Here is a 26360-nt window from a genome sequence, read left to right on the forward strand (position 1 = left end):
ACTGCAGGTGGTGGTGGTGGTAGAAGGGGCGGGGTGATGGTATGGTGTCACGGTGATGGGGGAGAGGGGTTTAGGTTAGGATTGGAGTGGGGGCTACATAGAAATGACCTCTATGAGGTACTTGAAGAAAAGGAGGTCAACAAGCAGACAAGGGTTGAGAAAGACAAGTTGAGAACCAAGTGAGAGGCAAAGTATAACAATGTGTAACAGTTCACAGGACCAGAAATAGTTCCATACGGCTGGCATAAAATGCCCCTGAGAGAAAGTACAAAACCTGGGAAGGTGAGTGGGTGGATATGAAATAGGGAAGGAGCTTATATGTTAGGTGAAAGAGTGCTCAGTGGAAACATCTTGGACTTTAAAGCCATCTAGCATCAAATACCAGATTCACCATTTCCTTGCCATTGGAACAGCAAGTTATTTAACTTTTTCTGAGCCTAATCCATAAAAGTGATATGAAAGAGATTATACAACCTACTTTACAGGGAGACTGAAAATATTTTTTTTAACATATGCAGAAAGCATAACCCAGGGTCTGGCACACAAAAATGAAAGCACTAGAAACAAAAAGGAAAGGAGAGAACTTAGTAACAGTGTAGGAAAAAGAGTATCTGTAACTAAGGATTTAGCTAACATATGAGGGAGAAAACAGCTGAAGATATTCTTAGATTTCTGTCCCTCCTAACTATGAAGGTAGCAGTGCCATTAACCACCTTAACTTTGGTAGTATGGGGAATGAAATGGGCTGGTGAGTGGGAGAGTCAGAGAGAGATGATGACATGATAAATGAGATGTATAAAAGTGACTCAAGCATAAATGTGGGAGGCAGCTAGAAAGCTTGGGTTGAATCTGTGAGAAAAATCAAGTAGAGAGTAGTGATCAGCAGAGATAATGAGATAATAGTGGTGCCATGGGTAAGTGCAGGAAGAACAAACATACACAACATACAGACAAGAAAGAGGTCAACAGATAATCCTGAAGAATGTCTAAAATTTAAGGGACAGAGTCATAGAACCCTAGAAATTGGTACCTTCCTTTCAACGATATCTTTTGGTTAGGTTTTCCTGTAAAGTCATACTTCTCGGTAGTAAATCCTAAAACTGTGTGTCTGTCTCCCACACTCTCAGAGGCCTGGAACAACTGCTGATATGTTCACAATACCCTGTGTTTCCAAACTTGGGTTAAGAGGAAGACACAATGAACAGAGAAAGCAGCAGAGACAAAGCAGGTAAAACTGAGAAATAGCAGCAGACAGCAAAAGCACTTAGAAAAGTGGAGATGAGATATATGTTCGTATCTTATTAAGATGAAATGTTCCTCTTCTGTTAGCACCCATCCCAACCTCCTCTGTAATAGAAATAAAGGAAATTTCCCACTTCAGTCATTGTTTTCAATCCAAATTGAAAAAAAAGACCTCCTAGTATTCAGCTAAAACAGAAATGATTAGGTCCTTAACTTAAAAGTCTTTTTGTAGGTAGAGTTTATTACTTTTTAAATGAATATACAAGTTTTATTTCTTTTCTAGTTTTGAAAGTGAAAATCTGAAACCACAGTGGTTTTAAGAGGTTCACCAAGAGCAGCGCAGGTAAAAACCAATCCCGAATCTTTCTTAAACAGAATTACTTTATAACAAAACAAGCTAGATTATTCTCAAAGCCATTTCAAGGCATGTTCAAAAATTCAGTTCCAAATGGGGTTTACAAAGGCTGCCTCAAATTCTACATCTTTTGCCCAGGGCAAACTTTTAACTTGATGGTCCAAATTGATTTAGTTATCACAGAATTTTCTTTCTGGTCAGCAAGGTTTCATCAGAACTCCTGTGAACTAGAAGATTCTATTTTAGACTAGATTTATCATCCTTAGAGCTGAATTAAATGTGAACTATTTTAGGAGAATTTAAACAGGATTTTGACGTGACGAACTGTCTGCAATACTCAGTTCCAGTCCTACATATCTCATCAGAATACTGGTGTATAAAACAGGCAAGAGCAGAAAGTAACTCAACCTGTTTCCATCCCATTTAGCTAAGATAATTCCTCACATGACAGAAACTTTCCCTATAATCACCAAGGTCTCCCAACTTAGATTCAGTAACATTATGTTCACACTACACAATAATGAAGTTAATGTGAAGAGGGGATTCATTTATGTCCTGATCAAAGTGATCCTTCATTAATGTGTTTCTGAAATAATCTCATTAGAAATAATTATTGTGTCCCTAGGGCTTGGCACCAGACACCAGGTGTTCCGTATTTTAACTCCTATGTTAACAATGCCATTTCAAACTCAGACCCCACACACTAACAGTGCTGCCAGACTTAGATCTCACAGAAAACTCTGCTGAATTGACATTCACGTGGATCCCAGGCTGCTAGCTCACTTCTTCAAAAGCACAAATCCATGTTGAGCCTCCAATGGTAAAAATTATGCAAATAAAACACACATCTGGGATCATTTTGTATTAAATCAGGGAATTAGCAACTTGAGAAAGCACAACAAATTTTCTCATTTTAAATATGAAAAAAAGGGAACCATTTTAAGACCAGTGGGACTAATACAAGAGAGCTACATAATAATCTAAAGCAAATAAAATGAAGGTGCAATAGCCTTAAAATACTGGTTTATAAAACAGATCTTTTCAAAGAATGTAATTTGTTAAAAAAAATTTTTAGTTTAGAAAAAGCACTCTGATTATTAAGCTAACAAAGTTGTAGTCACTCTCTTTAATCAGTTACCAAATCTTGGAGAAAAAAGGCAGAACTTAATCAACAGAAGTACCTAAAAACAAACTAAATTGCCTCACACATTATGCTGATGGCTCAAAATTCTCAACTCATTTTATACCTCCCATAACTGTGAAAAACACTTTCATTAAAATCATTCCAAAGAGTAGACTGTTCTTCTACTTTAACATATACTTTCAAGTATGTTAAAATCAGATTTACAAAGTATTAAAATATGTATTTAAAATACATGTGCTTAAACAGCCTTCAGATAAATTCCACCAACAGGGTTCTCATAAGACCAATATTTTGTTATCTACATGTACACACACAGCATGAAATAGCTTTGTATATACTTTCTGAATATAATGTGCACTTGGTCCCAAGCTGTAACAATGAAGCATCATTTCAGCTCCACTATGTAATCAGTCCATGTTGGACACCATTCTTTCAAAACTCTATGCAAGGATGAGGAAGGGCATAAGGACCATAAGCAACAGCTATTTATAGATTTCCAAGAGGGTCGGGGGAGAGCTTATCTTCAGCAGAACTACAAAACAGGCCATATCTAACAAATTAAAATTTAAAAATGAATTACACATTTAGGTACAAAATAGCACCTGTACAAATATGGGTTTGGAACACCTGATTCAAAAGCAGAATGTACGAGAAGACATGTATATTTGTCAAAATGAAGCTCAAAATGATTTTAAAAGAATGGCACACTCCAAATCACTGTGATGAAAGACAGCAGAGAAAGAAGTATATTTCAGCTAAGGTAGACGGTAAGCACACTACAGTATACACTGGCTAGACTATAAATATGGCATTTAATTTACACGAAGGACCCGAAACAGTGAAGGCATCTGAGTAAAAGAACAAGGGATTCATTCCACATTCAGCAGTTACTGAGCACTATTCCCAGGACGTAACAGATGAAAAACTGACAAAGTCTCAGGTTCTTCTGCACTTTACGTTACAACACGAGCAACCTCCACCCCACCTCTCCTACCCTAGGGAGGGTGAGAGAAAGATTTTTTACATCTGAAGTAGGCAGGATAGTACAAAAGAAATAACATTGAACTTAGAGTCAGATGACCTAAGTTCAAATCCTAACTTGACTATCACCTCAGCCTGTTTCCTCACCTGTAAAATACAGATGAAAATAATCACGTGATTATAAGAAACAAATGAGATAAAAAAAAATACAAAAGCATTCTTTAAACTCCGTTTATGTGAGAGGAGGAACAAATTTCTTCTGCAAGACGTCAAAAGATGTAACAAGGTTTCACCAAAAAGTAGAAGAGCCAGTAGACAGATTTCAGCTCCATGCAGTTCAGGGCTTATCCAGGACGGAACAGGCCGTCCCCTTATATTAGAGGTGAGCATACACGGACTTGCTGGCTTTCGGCAAAAATCCAGGAAAACACAGTAAGTTGACACACCATGCCCACAGCAGTCACAGAGTATAATATTTGCTCTTACCCTCTCTGGGGAAGAAGCAAAACAAATGATTATGTTTAGTATTAAATATATGCCAGATTAGCTTTTCTGTATGCATGATGCTGCTGAAAGATAACTGTGACATCTGGGTCTATCTGTCCAAGTCCCAGTTTTCTCATCATAGGTTTGGCAGAAGAATTGAAAGAGACAGTATAACTGCCTAACACAAAACCACTTCAAAAATGTCATCTCCCTTTTCCTTTGCCACTTATAAACTCTATTCATGTGCAGTCAATTTTCATTATTTGCTATTCACAGAGCAAGGATATCTGATTAAAAAAGAAGATAATACTGTTCATCACAATATTAATTTTTAAAAAAAACAAATAATCACTAGCACATTCAAAAAGATTCTTTTCAGAAAAATTAAGTTCTACCATTTATACAGAAACCATGTGTTGATTTTTTTCAAAAAGAACCAGAAGATATAGTATTAGCAATCTTCTGTTCATTCTTCCACTCATTCAAATGGTACTAACCACCTACCATGAACTAGTCATTTGCAATTAAAGGTTTTTTTCTCTGTAATTGAATATTTTTAAGTAGATATATTCCATAGATTGCAAAAGAAAATCTAACCTGGGTTCTGGCTATAAAAAGGTCCTCCATTCATCTGATTCTGAAGGCTTGTTTGTGAAGCTATGGAAGGAGGGCGTCTGTAGGGCAAGGAGCCCCCTATTGTTGGGGGGGTGTGGCGAGTGGCAGGTCTATTCATGCTGTAGAACTGGACAGGATGACCTGGAAAAGAGACAAAACACAAATTTATCATTGAAAGAAAATTATCTCAGACAAGGAAATACTTTAGGTACAATTCCTGAGTCTTAAAAAGACTATTAAAAATAACAATGTTGAGCTAATTTAATTGCCATCTGACAAGTATTAATACAAAGTGCAATTGCTCAGTTGACATTATATCAAACTGCAAAAGCAGAAAAGTAGATAAATAAAATTATGATTAGGTTTGGAAAAGCTGTATCTAAATAGATTATTAATTAATATTATGATCTTATTCAATTGGTAATTTGACAGGGTTTCAAAAATAATCACAATTGAAATTTATGGCTCACTTCCTCCCCTAAAACATTGGCCATTAAACACTGAAAACTAAACTCAACAAGATAAGGATAAAGCAGAAGAAAAAATCTTTGACAGTCTTATGCCAAAATAATAACAATAATAATAACAGTGGTAAATTTAAGGCAGCAAAGCAATTTGGTTAAAGGAAATCATACAATATTTCAGCAAAAGGTCCAGTGACATAACTCCAAATCAAACACATCTTTGTTTAATCAAAAATACCTTCCTCTAAAGCTAGACTATTTTGTCCTAAAATTAGAGTTTAAGAAATTTACAATTATGAAAAAAAGCTGATAGAAGTAGGTCAAAATATATCTCATTTTTAGTATCATCCTGAACCTGTACATATGTATCAGCAATTTCATAACATCTTACTCTCTGAACATACTTCAATAGAGAATGCCAACTGAAGACACCCTTTTCCCAATCCATTCAATTGCCTAATACAATCCAGTTCCTAAATTTTATCTTCACTCCACTCCTACTTCAAATTATTAGACAGACGGACAGACCAAGTACTAGAGCACCCATGAGAGAGCAGGCAAGCAAAAGGGGGAAGGGGGGAGGGGAGGAGGGAGAAGAGTGAAGGAAAGAAGAGGGGGAGGAAAGAGACAGGTGAGGAGAAGAAAAGGGGAAGAGGGGAGAGTAAAGGAGAAAGGACAAGGGAAGAAGGGAGAGGAAGAGGCAGAAAAGAAAAGCACTTGACAATTCCTCATCTTTTCCATGACTATAAAATTTTACATGATTAAAATCGATCTTTCACGAACTCCTCAAATGTATCAAACTTGGATTCATATGGATACTCACATAAAGAATATTACAAAAGCACTCAAGAGCTGCTATAGGATTTAATCTTCATACATTTGATAGTATCAAAACCTAAAACTCAATTCTGTTGTATACAAATCTTTAGTCAAGCTTAAACATAATCCACTGTCAAGTCTATGTAACCATGATAAAAATGTAAAAAGCACATAAACTAATAAACTATTATTTAAAAGATATATTTTGTCATCTGAATCACCAGATACACATTATTGGCATTTTAGGAATTAATTTGTAACACACTAATACAAGCCTAGAACCACCAAGTTTAAAACTCTGATAATTAAGAGTATTATGAATTTTATATAGTCAGAGTCAGTCTAAAATCTCCCATGTTATAAGCCCTCAGCCATCCAAAGACATTACATAATACTCTATTCACACCATTAAGGGGGCATTTATTTTGCTTTGAGTTGAGGAACAAAACTATAGTTTAATTCTCATAACTATCATACTATTGTAACTATCATACAAGTTGTAAATTATCATAACTATCATTAACTATAAAAACTTTAGAAACTTCTAGAAGAAAACAGGACAAGTCTTTTTGACCTTGTGTAAATTTGTAAATATGACACCAAAAGCACGATCATAAAAGAAAAAAAAAAAGCAATGAACTGGATTTAATTGAAATGAAAAACTTCTGTTCTTTAGAAGATATTAAGAGAATGAAAAGATAAGTCACAAAATGGAAGATACTTGCAAATCACATAATTAATAAAAGGCTTGTACACAGAATATAAAAGAACAACCCTATTAAAAAGGTATGTGAGGGGAAGCAAAAACATTTGAACAGACATTTCACCAAAGATAAACAGATGGCAAATAAGCACATGAAAAGATGTACTACATAATTATTCATTGGGGAAACATCAATCAAAACCACAGGAGAAACTATTATACACCTATTAGAATGGCTAAATTTAAAAATTATGTGTGATGACAATACCACATGCTAACAAGTATGCAGAGCAACTGAAGTTTCACATACTGCTTGGTGGGTGTGCAAAATTTGTACAACCACTTTGGAAAACAATTTGGCAATTTCTTATAAAGTTAAGCATTCACCTACACAACCCCAGCAATCCTACTCCCCAGGTATTTACCCAAATGAAATGGAAGCCTACGCTCACACAGAAGTCTGCATGTGAATGTACTTGGCTGTTTTAAGTCATCATCACTCATTGATGGAAATAATCCAAATGTCTCTCAGTTGGGAAAGGGATAAAGAACCTGCGGTAAATACACTCAACAGAACACTACTCAGTAATAAAAGAGAACAAAATAATGAAACACGCAACAATGGATAAATCTCAAATGCACTGGGCCAAAAAGCCAAACCCAAAAGGCTACATTATATGTGCTTCCATTTACGATATTCTTACAATGGCAAAACATTAGAGACCAAAACAAAACAAACAAACCACAAACAACAAACCAGATCAAGAAGTTGCCAGGAGCTAAGAGTGAAACAGAAGGAGACTGACTACAAAGGGGGCATGGAGGAAATCTGAGGATGACAGGACTGTTTGTTCTACACCTTGAGCATAGTTGTGGTTATATCACTATATACATTCGTCAAAACTTGCAGAAATTCACACTGGAAAGGGTGAATTTTCCTGTATATAAATTATAAATTAATAAAAAGAAAAGTACTTTGTGATTCAAAGACACTACATAAAAGAGATTTATTGATATAAACTGTTAAACAGCATTTAACTTACTTTCTGTTAAAAAAAAGAACTATAATTATTTACTCATATAACAAATGTTTATTCACTGCAAACTAGGAACCAGCACATTTTAATTACTAAAATGCTGGCTCTACGTGGGAGTGATTTGTCCTTTCTGGGCCCACAACTAGCTCTAGTAAATAAAACTCAAGCAATTAAAAAATGCTTATCTGTGTTACCCTATTAGAATAATCAGCAACTGTACCATGACTGCCTCAGGAAATTCTACTCTTTGGTCACATGCCATTTTCTAGTTAGTACATTATTCTTCAAATTTCCGTTTTATACAAACTACAAACGGAACAAATTGTAAAGCCAGAGTTCCAGGTGAGAGGAAAGCCAGACGACTGGATCCGCCTGCCAAGGAACAGGCCCATACTCACCTGCAGGGGGAGTGGAGGAAACAACAGGGGGAGTTGGAGAAGTGAAGCCATCAGCCAGGGTCTGGGCACCCCCAGCGGCAGCGTCTGGGGCAGTGGAGGAAGGGACAGTAGCAGGAACAAGGGGGGAAGGGGCAGATGCAGAAGTAGCAGGAAGGGGAGGAGTACCAGCAGAGCCAGCAGGGGCTGAGGGGAAAGAGGAGTAAGAGGCAGCATTAATGAGGCAGTTCCAGTAGGCAGGATTAGAAAAGGCATTAGAGAACTTAATGGTAGATACTCAGTGCTTATCAACAACCAAAGAATAAATAGAAGAGAGTGTTAAAAAAAAAAAAAAAAAGAAGAAGCTTATGTTAAAGAATTATTAGGTTTGCAGCAAATAATTCAAGACACTAAGGGTAATGTACAGATTTCATTAAAACATTCCTTTTTATCTGAAGCCAAAACTCTGGAAGAAAAGTGCTCCCTTCATACTGTTATTTTTAACATAACATTCTGTAAATAGTATATGAACTGAAACTTAACACACTAGAAAATAACAGTATTCTGTTTTGAATTATACAAATCAGAACATAAGCATATATTCCAGACATAAATAACTTATCATATAAGGAATTAAGAAAAATACAAATCTCTTTTTCATGATTTTTTAAAAGGTATTATCTGTTACTATAAGTAAATTACATCTGTAATATTCCATCCTTGTATCTTTTGTGTCATGTTTTTAATACTAAATTTTAACCTTGTGTGTCCTCATATTAAACAAGTACATGTTTCTGTTTCAGAGCAAAGAGGGTAACATTTAAGAGACTATTAAGTTTCAAGAGTCCACTAATTTTAACTGTCAAAATTATATCTATCCAATTCTCTGTTACCAGTAAGATTCTCACACTGAGTCCCCACTGCGTCCAGAGGCGTGTACTGTCATAACACCAGCTGGAATTAAATATGTAACTCATTCCAAGGTGGTACCTGAAACCTCAAAGCACCAATTAAACCACAGCACCAAAGACATAAGCCAAGCAACAGGGAAGTATATAAACATAAACTTACAAATTGCTTGGTTAAAAATAACAAATGCATAAAGATTTCTCAACATTTATGGAGTCCTAAAGGAGAAAATTCCAGATTATGAAAATAATCTTACTGTATGTAATTGAGTTAGAAATTGAATTCAAATTCAGATAGGACAGATGAAGATGAAGCATAATTCATGTTTTACCTGGAAAGACACTGGGAGGAGAGGGTGTAGGAACAGCGATGGGAACTCCCACACTCCCGCTTCCGCTGTTCTCCCGGCTGCTGCTCCGGCTGCTGGGGTGGCTTCCTCCACTACTCCCGCTGCTGCTGCAGAAATGAGAGCCCCCAAAACATAAGGATCTAGAAAGTCATCACCAGCACTTTCCAAACTGTCTGAAATGAATACAGCTACAAAAAGATAATTCAAAACCCTCCACTTCAAATATGAATTTCTTAATAAAGTACGGGGAAAAGTTGAGTTCAAGAAACTTGTTTTGATCACCTTTTAATAAGCATGTATTTAGCAAGAAATTAAAAAGGAAAAAAGTCTCTGTAACTGATAAATGATGGGACTCAACACATAAAAACAGTATCACTTTCATTTATTCCAGTTTAATGGCTGTCTGAGTAAACTTCTTTTACAATAAAAAGTTTTCCTAAACAGATTATTTGATCAACTTTATTTGTAATGATATCATGATATACTACCCCATTATTGTGTGTAGTTTTTCATCTGTAAAGTTTCACCAAAAAACAACTTCAAATTTCCCATATCTGGTCCATAATTTTTTTTCAAGTCAATTATAACTATTAATCTTATAGAGAAGTTTGCACTTTGAGATGTCTGTTCTTTTTTAGCTTCCTAACTGCTCAGAGCTGTACCAGAACATGAGGAAAGAGAGATGGAATCAGATGAGATTTGGGGGAGGAGAGTGAGGAAAAGAACTTAGTGCTTGGAAAATGAGAGCGACTTAACTGAAGTTATCTGAACAAATTATGGTCCTAGGACCATCACATTTTGCGCTGAGGTAGAGAAAATACCTGTAAGTTCGATTTCTTTGATTCACAGAAGCTGTCCTCACAGGGCTCTGCTGCGAGGGAGCCATATTACGGGTTGGGCTAGGTACGTAATCATTTGGTACCACTGGAGGACGCACTGGCTCCAGTGTGCGATAGGGGGAGTGCCGCCTACAAAAAGAAGAGCGTATGTATTGTGTGATTAGCAAGTTTCGGCACAATAAATTCAGAGTTGCCAGTAGTGAAATACAATCTGTACTCAGAGATAGTAATGTGTGTTTTAATAAAACCCAGTTACCAATTTCAGTCCTCCCCTAAGTATCACTTCTCCACCATTAGGGTTTTGATGCATACTATTATTTTTTAAGTCTCCAACCTCATTTCCCTGTGATAATGTAATTTTGTTCACTTATTCTGAGAGCATGAAGATTCTCCTAGTGGGTAAGCCAGTGTTTCCCAAACTCTGTTAGATGAGTTCAAATTATTTTAGTACCATGTCAAAGTCTCCCAACTGCACTGCAGGAATGCACTAATTATCTTCCTCACCCCTCTCTCCCTAACCAAAAAAAAAAAAAAAAAAAAGGCGGGGAGTGGTAAATAAATCTAGAATTTGGCTCCACAGCCCCCCACTGATGATCAATAACAACCATAACAATTCATTTCCCTTTCTATACAGGAAATACATAGGAAAAAAACTATATCCACACACAGAAATACAAAATTTAATCTCATCTCCTTCCATTCTCACTTCACATCCTCCTTCAGCTTTCACCTTGATTGCTCTTACCTCTTACCTTCCTCAGAGTTCAACACTTAAAAGGGAGAGAAGAAAAAAAGAGACCACCTATATCTTTCTACTTTATTTACTCTGAGTTATAAAGTACAAAACAGACTGGATTTCATTAACATACTTCCCTCTTTTTTGCAAAAATTTTTTTAAGAAAAGAGAATGAGAAGAGCAAGAAAGGAAATATGATAAGAACTAAGATGCACACTGGAACATTAGTGATTATTAACTTAGTTCTCATCTTTAACTTTCAATTTCTTTATGACAATGATAAATACTCAACTGGCATGAAACTGATAACCCTGTAAATGAGATCCTGGTCTTTAAAAAAATAAAAACTGGATCTCAAGATGTGAAAATTAAAGAGCTTTCTTTTCCTAAAACGATGTTACTCATTTGACTTATGTATTTCTCAATAATTCACTACCCAAAAAGCTCCCAAGGTTCTTTTAAATACTGTTCTCCTGGGCCACCCAAGTTTTGGCTCATTGATTTGGCATGAAATCATGAGCTGTCAACTCTACTACCTTCTTGCATAAACAAATACACACGTTATTAAAAAATACGTAAGGGGCATGAGATGAGGTATTGGGTTAAAGAAGGAAAAAGGAATGTTAGGACCTTGGATTTAAAATGCTAAAAAGAAGTTCAGGTATCTCTGAAATTATCAAGTATACATAAAACACAATAAAATGGGAAACTGATTAATTTCCAAACATCTGACTTCCAGTTTTTCCCAGACAATAAAAATGTTCTATGTCAACCAAGAAAAAAAAATCCTTTGCTGATTGAGAACTATACCATGAAGGCAATGATAAAAACAAGGTAAAAAACTAAGGGCAGAGAACAAAACATGGTGGTTAGGCAAAGACTGAAAAAGCCAGGCTGTGACCATAAACTGTGTGGCAGTGCTCAGCCTCGCTGGTCTCCAAGGATCCTGCAGAGCCCTTGCTAATACACAACGAAAACAAATACTAGTACATGAGTAAATCTTCAAAATTTGAGAGCAACAGAAAATTTTATTTTACTACTGACTAGAGTGGGTTATTTTGCTAATAATCTTGATTCAAAACCTAACAAATCCAGTAGATACTGTATGTGACAAAAATGTAGACATTCCACAGGAAAATAAAACAAATACTTCTTTTTGACTTGGTCCTCTACTCTTAATCCTGCACAATTATATTCTACCACGTCATCTACCTCCTATCCTGAAGTGTAAATCTTATTTAATCTACTAGATTCTTTCCTCTCTAAGTAGATTTTCTTTGTCCACCCCAAATAAAACCATCCCAATTCCTGGCTGGAATTCATTTTTATTCTTTTGATTCCTACTGTCCTAACTATAATTCCTCTTTCAACATTATCTTCCTTTGCTTGATCAGGTTGTTTTTCTGTTTGGGGTTTTTTGGTGTTTTTGGTGAGGGGGCCAAAAAACAAGATTGCCAATTAAAAACTTTAAAATATATATTGCAAAGCCAATGATAGTCAGAGCATTTGTCTTTGTCTTATACATTTTTTAAAAATCCAATTCATAGTATAGTGACTCTGAAAAGTTGACAGAGGACAAATATTACCCCCTTTTACAGATGAAAAAACTGAATTGCTAAGAGGCTGACTATGCAAGACCACAGAGCGGGAGCAGAGCTGGACCACGATTTTAGTCACTTTTGGGCTACATTATGCCCACCTGATCACAAATCTTGATCATAATAAACCAAGTTTTTATACTGTGATGTTATGAAAGAAAAAAGTTAAGCTTTTCCATTAATCGACCATTTCTGCCAAAGTCAAATCCAGAGCCCAAGTCTACAGACCAAATGAAAGTGCAATATTCTCATAAAAACACAAGAATAAACAGAATTTTGTCATCTACATTGTGTTTTCTTCAGCAGACTAGTCTGAATAAGAAAAATCGACTATAATACAAAAGGCTAAGAACTTTCTGAAAACAGGAATTAGAGTGCAATTTATAATAAATTATGAACTTGGGCTAGGATTTTACCTCAAATTTAAAAATAGAAAAATGATTTCTAAACAAAATCTTTTTAAAGTGTAAAGCAGAGGAATGGAAACTATAAACAAGACAAAAAGACAGCCTACAGAATGGGAGAAAATATCTGCAAATGATGCAACCAACAAGAGCTTAATTCCCAAAATACACAAACAGTTCATACAACTTAAAATCAAAATCACAAACAACCCAGTTAAAAAATGGGCAGAAGACCTTAACAGACATTTCTCCAGAGAAGACATACAGATGGCCAGTAGGCACATGAAGGGATGCTCAGCATTGCTAACTATCAGAGAAATGTAAATTAAAACCACAGTGAGGTATCATCTCACATTGGTCAGAATGGCCATCATTTAAAAGTCTACAAATAATAAATGCTGGAGAGGGTGTGGATAAAAGCAAACCCTCCTACACTATTGGTGGAATGTAAACTGGTGCAGCCACTATGGAGGTTCCTTAAAAAACTAAAAACATAATAACCATATGATCCAACAATCTCAGTCCTATGCATATATCCAGAGGAAATTCTAATTCAAAAAGATACATGACTCTAACGTTCATAGTAGCACTATTTACAATAGCCAAGACATGGAAGTAACCTAAACGTCCACCGACAGATGAATGGATAAAGAAGATGTAGTATACACATACAATGGAATATTACTCAGTCATAAAAAAGAATGAAATAATGCCATTTGCAGCAACATGGATGGACCCAGAGATTATCATATTAAGTGAAGTCCAACAGAGAAAGATAAATATATGATAACACTTATATGTGGAATCTAAAAAAAAAGATAACACATGATCTTACTTACAAACCAGAAATTGACTCACAGACATAGAAAACAATCTGTTACCAAAGGAAAAGGGAGTTGGGAGGGATAAATTAGGAATTTGGGATTAACACATACATACTACTATATGTAAAATAGGTAAACAACAAGGACCTACTATATAGCACATACTGTATAAGACATTCAATATCTTATAATAACTTACAATGGAAGAGAATCTGAAAAATATACATATGTATAAATATATATAACTGAATCACTTTGCTGTACACCTGAAGCTAACACAAAATTATAAATCAACTTTACTTCATTAAAAAATTTTTTCTTAAAATGTGACAATGAGTGTGTGTATGTCCATGAATGACTGAAAAATTGTGCTGAACACTGGAATTTGACACAACATTGTAAAATGATTATAAATCAATAAAAAATGTTAAAAAAAATTTTTTTCTTAAACAGTAGCAGGAGGGAAATAAATAAAGAAAGAAATAGATGTGAAAAATTAAAAATAAAGTGTAAGGATGTTTCCCAGAAAAAGGGAAAGTTATACACACAAAAAAAGATAATCTGAGGAAGAAAATGTTCTCTTTTCAAGTATTTAAAAATAGTTTAAACATATGTAGTGTTTAGTTTTCACACAACACTACATGAAATTGTTTTCAATTATTACTTAGTTACATACTCACCCAAGTGTCCCTTTCCCTGACATGGGGGGACTGGGGGGTTTCTGAGTTGGAGGTGTTGTACGCGGTAGCCCACCCATCTTCATATTCTGGGTACTCACCTAAAAAAATTTTGAGGAAAACTCAATTTAACTCGTATGCAGTGAAATAAAGTGGCACTTTCGGGAAATAACATTATGCTATTTAACAAAGGAGGGGAAGGTTTAAGTAGGAAAAAAAATTAGAGGCCATGCATTTCATATGCAATTTCTATTCTACTATTATTCTACAGTTGTACTCAAAGGACTCTTCCTAACGTGAGGTTTTCAAATGATTAAAAACTTGTATGCAAAGACTTATTTGCCATTAGGCCATCACACCAACAGATCACTGGTTAGACTATTTCGTACTACATTCAACTGAAATGAAATAGGTTAACTACAGAAACTTTAGTTTTAATAAAGAGTAACTCAATCAGAAACAATAATGCCTTTAAGCAATTCCTTGTTTTTTAGATAGTAAGTATATCATAAAAAAAATCAAAAACATGTTTCTCAAATAAAATATGCAACTATAGTTTTGATCAATTTTAAGTAGAGAATATAAAATAAAGTTAAATCATATACAGAGAAAATTTTCATTTTTTAAAATTGTGGATCAGCCTTACAATTCAGATTTCTTTAATGTTCTCTTATGAAGGAATCACCTACCTGAAAACTGCCAGAAGTTAAGGCATGTTTCTAAACATCTGAGCCAGAAAGGCAGGGCTGAGATATCCCATTCAACTGTGAGCAGCACACTGGCCACTGGCAATGTCCAAATAGTTCCAGTGTGAAAAGACCCATTCAGGCCCCAAATGAAGATAAAGATGTAACACAGTCCTAAGTCAGAGCTAGGACATGATTCCTCACTATTCTATCCCAAATTGAAAATGCAAGTGTGGGAAAGTTGGGTGATCTGGAAACAATGGATGCCACCAAAAGAGTATGTCAGCACTTACATAGAAAGCCCTAGAAATCTGGATAGCTTGAAGATTAAGAGAAGTTATTCACAAATATAGTTTAAATGCAATCTCAAGTTGTCTGAGATTACCAATGGGTTGAAGTTAATAATGTTCATCATATAGGCTCATACTTAACTGTATTTTAAGCCCTTAATATTCTGGATCAAACACTTCAAAAAAAGATCTTAACTTTTCTAATAAGAATATGTCCAGAATATTCAAATCATACTTATAAAATGAAACTTCTGAAATCAGAATACATATCATCAAAATTTTAAAATATAAATTTTAAGAAAACAAATCATAATTACGTGCAGAGTACTGAGACTGTCAAAATTAACTCTGGCTTAAATGTAGTATTTAAAAATCCTAAAACACTACTTGTTATCTGAATAGGCAAGAAATGACATATCAAGAAACAAACTCTTCAAATGAATAGCCCAGTGAAAAAGTTGTGTGTGATGTTAAAACAATCTTTAATGACAAATGATACCTTTGAAATGTCAATATTTGTAAAGTTAAGCATTTATCTGTAATCCTTTTGTTATTGCTTTTAAACAATAAATATAAAAGAAACTAGTTATCAAGGAAGAATAAAGATTAACTTAACCTTGCTCTCCCCCTCATTAATAAACAGAGGGTACATTAATTGTATCTTAAAATGAAAATGCCAGAAGAGGTTTTTAAAAAGTTAACCCATATTTGGGGGAAATTTTAGGAGTAATATGACAAAATAACTAGTAGCTTTTAAAAAACTGTAAATCTTAATGTATGATACCAGAAGATTTTTTAAAGTAGTAACCAAAGTCCTTTAAGCTCAACCTTAAACAACATAAAATCCAAAGGTACTTTAAGTGATGAAGGAGAAGTAGGTGAGCCAAACACTGAACTACACCAATTTGCTAGAAACAGGAAGGAAAAAGGAGCAGGGATAGAAAAGGAGTAAAAGAGAATTTTATTCTATACATGGAACAGCTAAAATACTTGAAAATAGCTTTCCAACTTTGATTTGTTTAAGCTTTTGGTATGTAAGGTATTTTGTTTAAATTGCAGTATCTCCTCTGTAAGTCTTTTAATCTACCCCCAAATAATATAAAATAAATAATCTGTAAGTTAAAATCATTTCTGTACATAAAATCTGACACATTTTATGACTTACAGAATCAAATGATTGTGTGGTGTTATTTTTTTTTTTCGGTTAATGGGGTTTGCATGAGTAACTTAATTCACCTAAGTAACCAAACAGCTGCTGTGGAATGGCCAACTAGTCTGTAACTGCATACTTCACTGACACTGTACTACCTGTATATCAAGCTAAAACAGTTTTCAATATTTCTTCAAGGTAGCTCTCCCTGTGAAAAATGCTTCTGTGCTAAGTGAAGCAATGAATATGCCAAGCAGAATATAAATACTGCCATCAAATTTGAGGAAAAGGGAAGAGAGCAGGAATAACTGCCAAACAGAACTTAATTTATCATAGATAAACTCTGTATTAAAATTAAAGCTAAGAAACTGTATTTCAAATCTAAAATAATTTGGTAAAAAATTATTCACTGGATAGCCACCATGGTTCTAAAAACTACTTTGAGGGAAGTTACAGAGGGACACAACACCTCCTGAGAAGCAGCAAAACATAGGACTAAATTGTGCCTGTGGTGAAGGAGAAAGAGTGCGAGAGAGAGAGAGAGAGAGAGAGAGAGAGAGAGAGAGAGAGAGAGAGAGAGAGAGAGAGAGAGAGAGAGAGAGAGAGAGAGAGAGAGAGAGAGAGAGAACACACACCATAAACTCAGGACAAAGAAAACAAAGCAACACTGCACCCACTGCGTAACAGCAAATCCACATGAACCTTTAAAAAACAAGCAAACGTAGACAAAACTATTATTGACTACTGGTATGTAGTTAACGGTCCTGAATCGTGAATGGGAGAGCTCATTATACTTCTCAAAGTTTTATTTGTGAACTGGAATGAAAACTTTGGTGACTGACTCCAACAGTAATTCAATTAATGTGGTATTTTTGATTCCATAGAGAGGAAAGTCATCACTGGGAGCTAAGTGAAGCAGGTTTTTAGGCACACAGAGGAACAGCAGGAAAGGTCCCTTTTCTTTTTCCCTACCAGAAAGGAATCCTCAAAGCAAAAGAAATATTCATTTAGGTGACGAAGGTTAATGCATAACCACAGCTCACTTTCCCACTGGTCTGCAGACTAAGAAATGCAGACAATACTGAAGGCAAGAGCAGCTCCTTTATGACCAAAGCGGCCTGCTCTCCCAAGCTTTGTAGCTCTCTGTAACTAGCACCAACCAATAAGGCCAATTATTTTACCTTAACATTGTTTCTAAAGTGTTCCTACCTTTCCTGCTCTATCTCTTTTTGGTACATGCAATAACTCCTTGAACCTTGATATACAGTATCATGTACATCACACAGAATGTTCATTACAAATCTCAGTGCTTTCCAGTTCCCTGTGAACTTCGGTATTTCTTATAAAGCTGGCCGACCAGGTATCTCATACAGCATATCACCTCTGCTATGAAGAAATCTCCCACTGACAGATGACCTGCTGCAATGTAACAGTGGCAGACACATTGTAAAATGATACTCATGGTATAGCTCTTATTTAAAACACCTAACACCAGACTACTGGCACTAGAGTAAAAGAACATGAAAAATAAGACGACACAAGTCTCTAAAATAATTTCTCTACTTTTAAGGAACTTACAATATACTAGAATAACTAAGACTCATATATTTAAAACAAAAAGGAATGTCTACAAACTATATAGAAATCCCCAAAAAAGAAATATCAGTGTGAGAAAAAAATAGCTACAGAAGGTTTCACAGAAAAAAATGCATGAGCTGGAGTGTTAAGTTTTAAAAAGAGCAACATTTAAATGTCCTAAGAGAAGAGGAACAGTATGTATAGGCTGTGTCTGGATGCAGCATAGTAAGGATGGGCAGAAGCTGTGGTTAAGCACGTCCAGGCTTTCATTCAATGTCAAGAATCGTTCCCCATTAGTCCCATCCAGTGCATAATTTTCTGGCTTCCTAGAGATCTCTATCCCTCCCCTCAGAGGATATATACTCCTACGTCAATTCTTAGGGCTAACAGGAAAAGGACCAGGAGATCCTCTGCAGGAAACCAAAGCTGAAATCAGGAATTCATGTATGAATTCAAGAGACTTTTAATAAGAGTTAGAAAGACAAAAAGCCTAAGGCACCAAGAGTCCTAAAAAAAAAATCCAATATAGAGATAAGGGAATAAAAGATTAGGAGGCATGGGGGAAGAACAGATAAAGAAGAAAAGAGGAATAAAAGATGGACAAACTTCTGCTTGATTTTGAAAATAGTTTCTGACTAGCTTTTGCCAAGAAATAATTGGTGGCTCAAGACTGGAACTAACACGCAACAGGAGTCTCCCAAAGGTCGCTGTAATTATGGATTTTTTCTTTCAAGTGTTATGTCAAATAAATGCTTAAGAGTGAACCCTCAGCTGTACCTGAAAGCTGGAAATGTGAAGGGCAATTTATCATCCTTCTGTAGGGAATGACACATATTTGTTAAAGATCACACGCGAGTGAACAAGTTAGCCCCCTCTTTTTAATATAGAGTTAAAGATCAAAATCCCAAGCAAAATTTTCAAAAATGTTACATTCTTAATGTGTTAATTGTACAATACACCCTAATCCTTCATCATTAATTATTTAGAATCTGCTTGCACAATGTTCAACTGAAATAAACACTACACTAACAGATTAGAAATCTTTATTATTTTTGATTAATATAATTATTCAAAAAGTACTTAAGCTTAGCTTCATTAGTAACAACCTTACCACTTTCAACAGAAAAGTCTCAAATACATCAGTAACAAGGTCTTAAAACTTTGTTAACTATAAAGAGTGGGGAAGGGTACCCCAGTTTGAGACACATCCCACTTTTATATGGCCTTAGGTACATATTAAAATACTTTTAATATAGTATTCTATCCACTGGCTTTTTATGCCCTTTGTTATAAAAACATCACCACATTGTTTTCAAAGGTCTTATGAATTAAACTCTACAATTTCTCCCCAGTTGACTGAAGAAAAAACAATTAATCCAAATTTCAGATGAAAAGAACCATTAAACACAACCAGCGCATGCTGTATAAAAGGTTAAAAATTCAAGTTTTAAGTATGGTGGTCTCTTCTGAGTCAAATTCCATGTGTCTGGTCCCAAAGTATGTATTTGTTTAGAATCTGTCTAAAAGGCTTCAAAAGCCTGACAGGAATGGGAACAAAGACAGTTCATGAAGTGCTGAGGTGAAAATCAAGTATCAGGAGAACTTTAGGGCACCTTATATAATCCACTAGTCTCCAAAAAATCTCAGCTGGAAACCACTGAGCTAGTTTAATATTTGTAGTCCCTTTCAACTTAAACATCTTTTTCTTTAATTCCATTTTACCTTAAAATTTCAATTATTCCATCAATCACCCTTCTAAAATCACTAATTTTTTCACAAGCATAAGAAGAGTAATGATTTGCTATATTCTGAATATTTTTTTCACTCTGCACTGTTTTGGTTCAACCAAAATAATAACTATGTGTCACCAGTTTAGAGAGAAGACAGACATACTCACAAAGAAGAAAAGGAAGAAAGGAAAAACAGAGGATTGGCACATTCTAGCTTCTTATATGAACTCAGGGTACGCTTCTCACTCTGTCAACCCCATCCCAATGTAGCAGAAACAACTACATAGTGCCATAGCACCTAGGAATGGAGCTTTCCGGTGCAACGATCAAAGATGTTGAGGAATCTTATTCAAGTACAATGTTTCCCTGTTAGACCCTTCTTTCTAGGAACCTCTAACTTCCCACTCACTCTGGCCTATCCCTCGCCTGGAACAGATCCTGAACCCAGGAAGGTAAAGAAGGAATCACAGTATGGTTTGGAGAAATGAGTAGGGGATAGTAGCTTAGGCAAGCTGGTCTAAACTTTAAGGGAAAATAATTAATCCAAATTTCTGTGTTTTTCCTTCAGTTAATGTTTCCATGTACGTCTATCACTTTGGAGGTTGACACATCAGTAGCCAAAATTTGAATACAGACTTTACGGGAAAAGAGCCAAGGGAGCCACAAAGACTGCTTTTGGTCTAAATCTACCGACTTTACGCAAAAGGGGCCTCCTCCCAGACTCCACACACCGCACTCACCCAGACTGGCCTGGAGCCAACACCCCTGTAACACATCAAGCACATTTGCCTGGGCTCCTCTGCTCACATCTCTCTACCATGACCTGTTGGCCGTGGTTAGCAGCTAGTTAATTATTCAGATCCCAGCCATGTCTTCTTGCTATCGCTTTCTACACCGAAGACATGGCAAACAACAGAGTGCACAGTAAGAATATATATTAGAAAAGGAATTAGAGTTCAGCTAGGAAAAAATTAACAAAAAGGAAATGCACGCTCAGTTTGCTGACAATTTTAGTACCATTCTACCTGACAGCGAGGCGAGAATTCTACCACTGAACCACCAATGCAACCTCCTTTCTATCTGACAGACTTCTTGAAAATACTTGAATGTCTTTTCCCATTCATCCTTCAAAATATTAAAATGTTACTCAAATAACAGAAGGAGATATTATCTCTAATTCTTAACTTGTATTTTGTTAAACACTATCACGAGCTTTTGATGTTTTACATGTAATACTCAAATTGAAAACTCTTAAACTGAGTTTATAATGAAATATATCATTTAGATAGCAATTTGAATAAAAAGACTAATTTTATTTTTTTACAATAGACATGATACTGCAACTTAAAAAAAAACCGTAACACTGAATATTTTCCAATTTTCAATTTCTCTACACTTATCAAGAGTCAAGAGATAATGACATAGTGGCCACGAGGTGTATAATAAAGCACACCATTTATAGAATAAAAAGGCTATTACACAGGGGGAGGGTTAAATGTAGCACATTAGCAGCCCTCCAATCCATAATAAAATTTCTACACTTACACAAATCCAGTTAATTTTATTTCATGACATTTTATGATAGGGTAATTCACATTTCAGTTTCACAAAATGTATTAACATTACAAAATGACCCATTCATTCAACCAGTATTTACTCAGTGCCTAATGTGTGTCAGGCACTGTTCCAGACACACAGGATAGGGCAGTAAACAAAACTGACAAAAATATCTGCCCTCATGGAACATGATGACATACAAAGTTGCATGATAAAAATAAAATAAAATAAAATAAAGGGGAATTTGTTGGTTTTAAAAGGCCAAGTGCCAAATATCTCTTCACTCCCCATATGTAATATTCTACATAAGAACAAAGAATGGAAATCCAGCCCTGGAATCTCTTACCTTAAATCTAAGCAACCACTTAATGCATAAATGGAGCAAATAAAAGAGGTAAGGGAGAAAAGCATTGAAAGGTTAGTTGGAACTTCAGGATGTGAAGAGAAAGGAAAAAAACAAAAAACAAGTTAAGCATCCAGCATTAAAAAATGTTTCAGTAGATCATAGAAAGAGTGGTTAAAGCAGAATGTGTCATGAATAGGAGTTTTTTTGATGAAATTATATAAGATACTTTTATTCAAAAACTTAACTTTATTAAAGAGTTCTTCAAATTAGTGACCCCTAAAAACTAAAAGTCCAAACAACGAAAGGGACTACAGAGTCCCTAAAGAACATTTACTTGAGGATTAAATAAGAATGGGGGATCACCGTTTTATTATATAAATGGGCAAGTACAAATATGATGTTTTATATTCTAAGTGCCTTTTTGTCATTAGATTCTGGCAGAATCCTAAAATCTTCTATTAACAGTTATTAGCCTTGAATAAATCTAAAAAGATTTTCCCCAGTTAGAATAAAGTTGTTACTAATTATCCATCCAATTACACATCCTATTTTAACATGCTCTAATTAGTACAGTAGTCTAAATGCATTAGGTGTCCAGTATAAAATTAAATATCAAATTTCAAATAGTGCTTGTATCAAAATTAAGAGAAAAAAATTTTTAAATATTTACACCATACATTTTCTTTTACCTAGATCTACATTAAATTTAGATTTAACTGATTTCTAGACATACTTCTGTGGGGTATATTTTTAAAATTAAATTTGCTTCTATTAGACATAAATCTACTGCATGAACCGTAGAGTTTCACTTATAGGCATATATATACTTATTCAGCATCACATTTGAAAAGTCATTGTCTTTCAAATCACTGATGAGATGCAAACTTTAAATAACTTAATACTTAGCTGAAGCTCTGAATAATTTCTTAAGTATAAATACCAATTTAAATGAAATTTATATACTCCTCGGTTGTAATTATGGTACTTTATATATACATATATACATATATACATATATATATATATATATATATATATATAAATATATAACAGGCATTCAAATACATTTTAAAAAACAGCCAAAGTATACAATGGCTATATACTCAAAAGCTAATTACTACTAATTCACTGCTAGTTTTATCTATACTATTCTCACCCAAAATACTGAGATAAAATTGCTTTAGAAAAATTCCAAGTACATGTTTGTTTATACATGTTCTTTTTGAAAACTAATGCCAAGTTTGCTGACAAATTTTTGAGATAAAGTAAGCCCTTTAATAACATACTTAAAATTTTTATTAGTCATATTAAATCATTAAAAGATTAGAAAGATTGCGCCACATTTATTTACCAGCTCTATATGAGGTATTTTCGTAACTGATTAAGCAAATGCAATTCATTCAAAGATGACTGTTTAAAACTTGAGAACACAACACTAAGAAGAAGCAAGAAGGATAACTTATTTAGTGGTTAAGAAATCTTCATAACTACAGCTGGGCCAAGACTTGGTCCTCTAGGAAAGAAAAGATAAATGCTTAATTTTCTCAAGAGTTAATTCCATTATGGGCTATTATTTTTAAAAGCTTAACAACAATTATACTTACCTTTACTCCATGTCCAATATCATCTAGAATTGTATAGTCAATAGGTTTTCTAATATAACGAACTGGTCGTTCAAGGTTGGCTGGAGCAATAATCTTATGTGTCCTTGAAGTGTTTTTATTGGTAGTCAAAATACCAATTTCTCTTCTTGCAACTTTCTCTTTATGAATATCAACAGTCTACAAAATATAATACAAACACAACACAAAAATGTATAGCTCTAACATCCAGAAAAGTATAAATATAAATACTCAGGTTTAACATCATTACTCATATTCTTAACCACAGTTGCTAATTTCTCCTTTTGGGACCAATACTGACTTTCTCCATTTTTAGGCTAAAGCAAGGGCTAGCTCACCAAATCTGGCCCACTACCTGTTTTTTACAGCCCAAAAGCTAAAAGTGGTGTTTACATTTTTTAATGGCTGAAAAAGTCAAAAGGAACATAAGATATGGACATGAGAAAATTATATGAAATATGAATTTCAGTTTCCATACGAGTTATTGGAACACAGTCATTCTAATCATTCACATATTTTCACAACACAATGGCAGAGATGACCCACTGTAACAGACTCCATGGCCTGCAAAGCATAAAATATTTATTAGCTGGCCCTTTACAAAAAAGTTTGCCAATCTCTGGGTTAAAGCATGCTAATTTTTCCCCCTCCATTGAGATGTAGCCTGATTAAGAAAGCCCCAGTGATTAATCTGGTTACATCTAAAAACAACCTATTAGTATAATTTCTATTAATATTTAAACATCTTTTTATTAAAAAAAGGGAAGACGCCTAAAATATAAATACAATGTTAAAAATAAAAGTCTTTTTTTTTTTTTACAGGGAAACTTAAGTTTACTTAGGCAAAGCTGCTTATATTTTATCATGACACAAAGCCTGTAAAATATTTCATTATTTATTAAATGCTTAAAATAGGATATAATTTAGTACATAACAACAATGTGTTTTTATTCACAGTCTTCTATTTGCTAATAGGGGGTGATTTCTCCACAAACACAGGTAATTAATATACTGAAAAAGCATTTTTCCAACTAGAGGTTGCAACTTAGTGAGATGTGAACAGCAATTATTTTAAATGAAATAGAATAGAAGTATCAGATAACATACACATAGCAAGGCATTTTTCTTGAATATTTGTTATGTATACAAATACCTGCATTAAATTTTAACTGGATGCAATATAAAATGTTATAGAAAATGTTATTTTAATTTAAAGTGTAGTTTTAAAAGTCTAAAAAATACTTCACTAAAATTGTTCACATCTCCTAACCACCATTCCTGGCTCAAGCAGCAATTAATAAAACACTTTTGCTAATTCCTCCCCAAACCAACTTCAATCTCTCCTTTCCAAAAGAATAACCAGTAGTAACACAGAAATGGAAATAAAAGGTAAGTATCATGATATTATTAAATACCACTTTAAGAAATCTGAAGGCTAAAAGTTTATCCTTCTAAACTAAAGTAGGAAGGAAACTTGAAACAAAATTTGTAGCCTCCTGTTTCGAGATTTTAAATGCAACAGAATCTGTAAGTTCCTAACTAATAAATATCTAAATGAAGAATCAAATTGAATACTGGCCAAGTTAGTGACCTTAGCATTTTAAGTATTTCTTTTTAAGACAAAAATAGGCTTTGAACTTTTCTATGCATATTAGGTAAATTACAAAGTTACTTTCCTTTTCGACTGCTTGGAGAAGCTATAACAGAAAAAAGAAGTTTGCATATTAAGTGATAATATTGGAAATCAGTTATTTTTACCTTTAGAGAAATGGAAAGTAATCACATTTTATTTTTGAACAATTTTTAATGAGTCATTCTGAATTGTTAAATATAAGAGCTATGAAGATTTCATACTTATCCAGTATGCTTCAAAATAACAAGAAACCCCAAAATATGACATTTTTTAATATAATAGATCTTTGTCTTATCAATAAAAAAGAAAATTTATTAGAGACTGTAATCCTCTTTCAAGGATCCTCTAATCTGTTTTCATTCTACTTAGTTTTTAGAAATACAATTATTTTATTCAGAAATGAAAACATAAAAATTGACCGTATTTCAATAAAAAATAAAAATAAAAAAATTTTTTAGTTTTTTAAAAATATAAACCTAATCAACCATAATAGAATTCTAAGTTTAAGACAAACTAGGAAACTTCGATTTCAAATTTTCCTGCTAGAAATATTAATAAATCTCTGGAGAATGAAAAAGGGAGGTGGGCAAATTTCCACTTATTATTTGCATCAAAATAGTTATATTTTATAACAAGCACATATTTTTTAATTGTTTGAAAAAAACTGAGACTTTTTTAAAAAGCACTAAAACAATTTGATGGTACCATGGGACAGGAGGCACTTACAAATTACTTACATACACTCTTTATGTACACATAAACACAGCCCAAACCCATATAAGCTATTACAGTACGATAAAAGGAAGACCAATATAGCAAAAGAAAAAATCACAGAACTTTCATAAATAAGCCTAAATAAGGGACAGTTGCTATACACATGAAATTGGGCTCTTAGCTTCCCAGAGAAGGCAAAGTAGAAATAACGAGTTAGAAGGAAATATATACTCCTCCATTAGGAAAGTGACAATTTTCCCAGCACTAAACTCTTAAAGGAAATGGCTGAAGGAATTATGAGAAAAATGTTCTTTGTTGCTTCTTATATTAATTCTCATTTAAACTGAAGGCATATTTAACAATGTACGCCTACAGAAAGACAAAGTAGTTTGGTGATACGCTTCTAGCCATCTACTCTAAAAGAATGCTTAAATCTTAGAAAAACTAGAGCAAGTTTCTCAACAGCAACACTACTAACATTTTGGGCCAGTAATTCTT

General features: G+C 34.3%; 1 protein-coding gene across 8 annotated transcripts in view; it reads right to left on the reverse strand.

The window, feature by feature from the left end:
• The window catches only part of ABI2 (abl interactor 2), a 101208-nt gene that overhangs the window by 12751 nt on the left and 62097 nt on the right, over positions 1–26360 (reverse strand). For 2 of the 8 annotated variants that reach the window (XM_072961420.1, XM_072961418.1), the window contains exons 3-9: positions 23498–23674; positions 21894–21911; positions 14560–14657; positions 10300–10446; positions 9461–9585; positions 8245–8427; positions 4806–4964 (exon numbers count right to left, since the gene is read on the reverse strand). In XM_072961420.1, coding sequence (XP_072817521.1) covers positions 4806–4964; positions 8245–8427; positions 9461–9585; positions 10300–10446; positions 14560–14657; positions 21894–21911; positions 23498–23674 — 907 coding nt within the window. The remainder of the gene's footprint in view (positions 1–4805; positions 4965–8244; positions 8428–9460; positions 9586–10299; positions 10447–14559; positions 14658–21893; positions 21912–23497; positions 23675–26360) is intronic. The other 6 variants (XM_072961421.1, XM_072961419.1, XM_072961425.1 and 3 more) reach the window with 3 other exon arrangements.

This window comes from Vicugna pacos, chromosome 5 (assembly GCF_048564905.1).
Source record: "Vicugna pacos chromosome 5, VicPac4, whole genome shotgun sequence".
NCBI lineage: Eukaryota > Metazoa > Chordata > Mammalia > Artiodactyla > Camelidae > Vicugna > Vicugna pacos.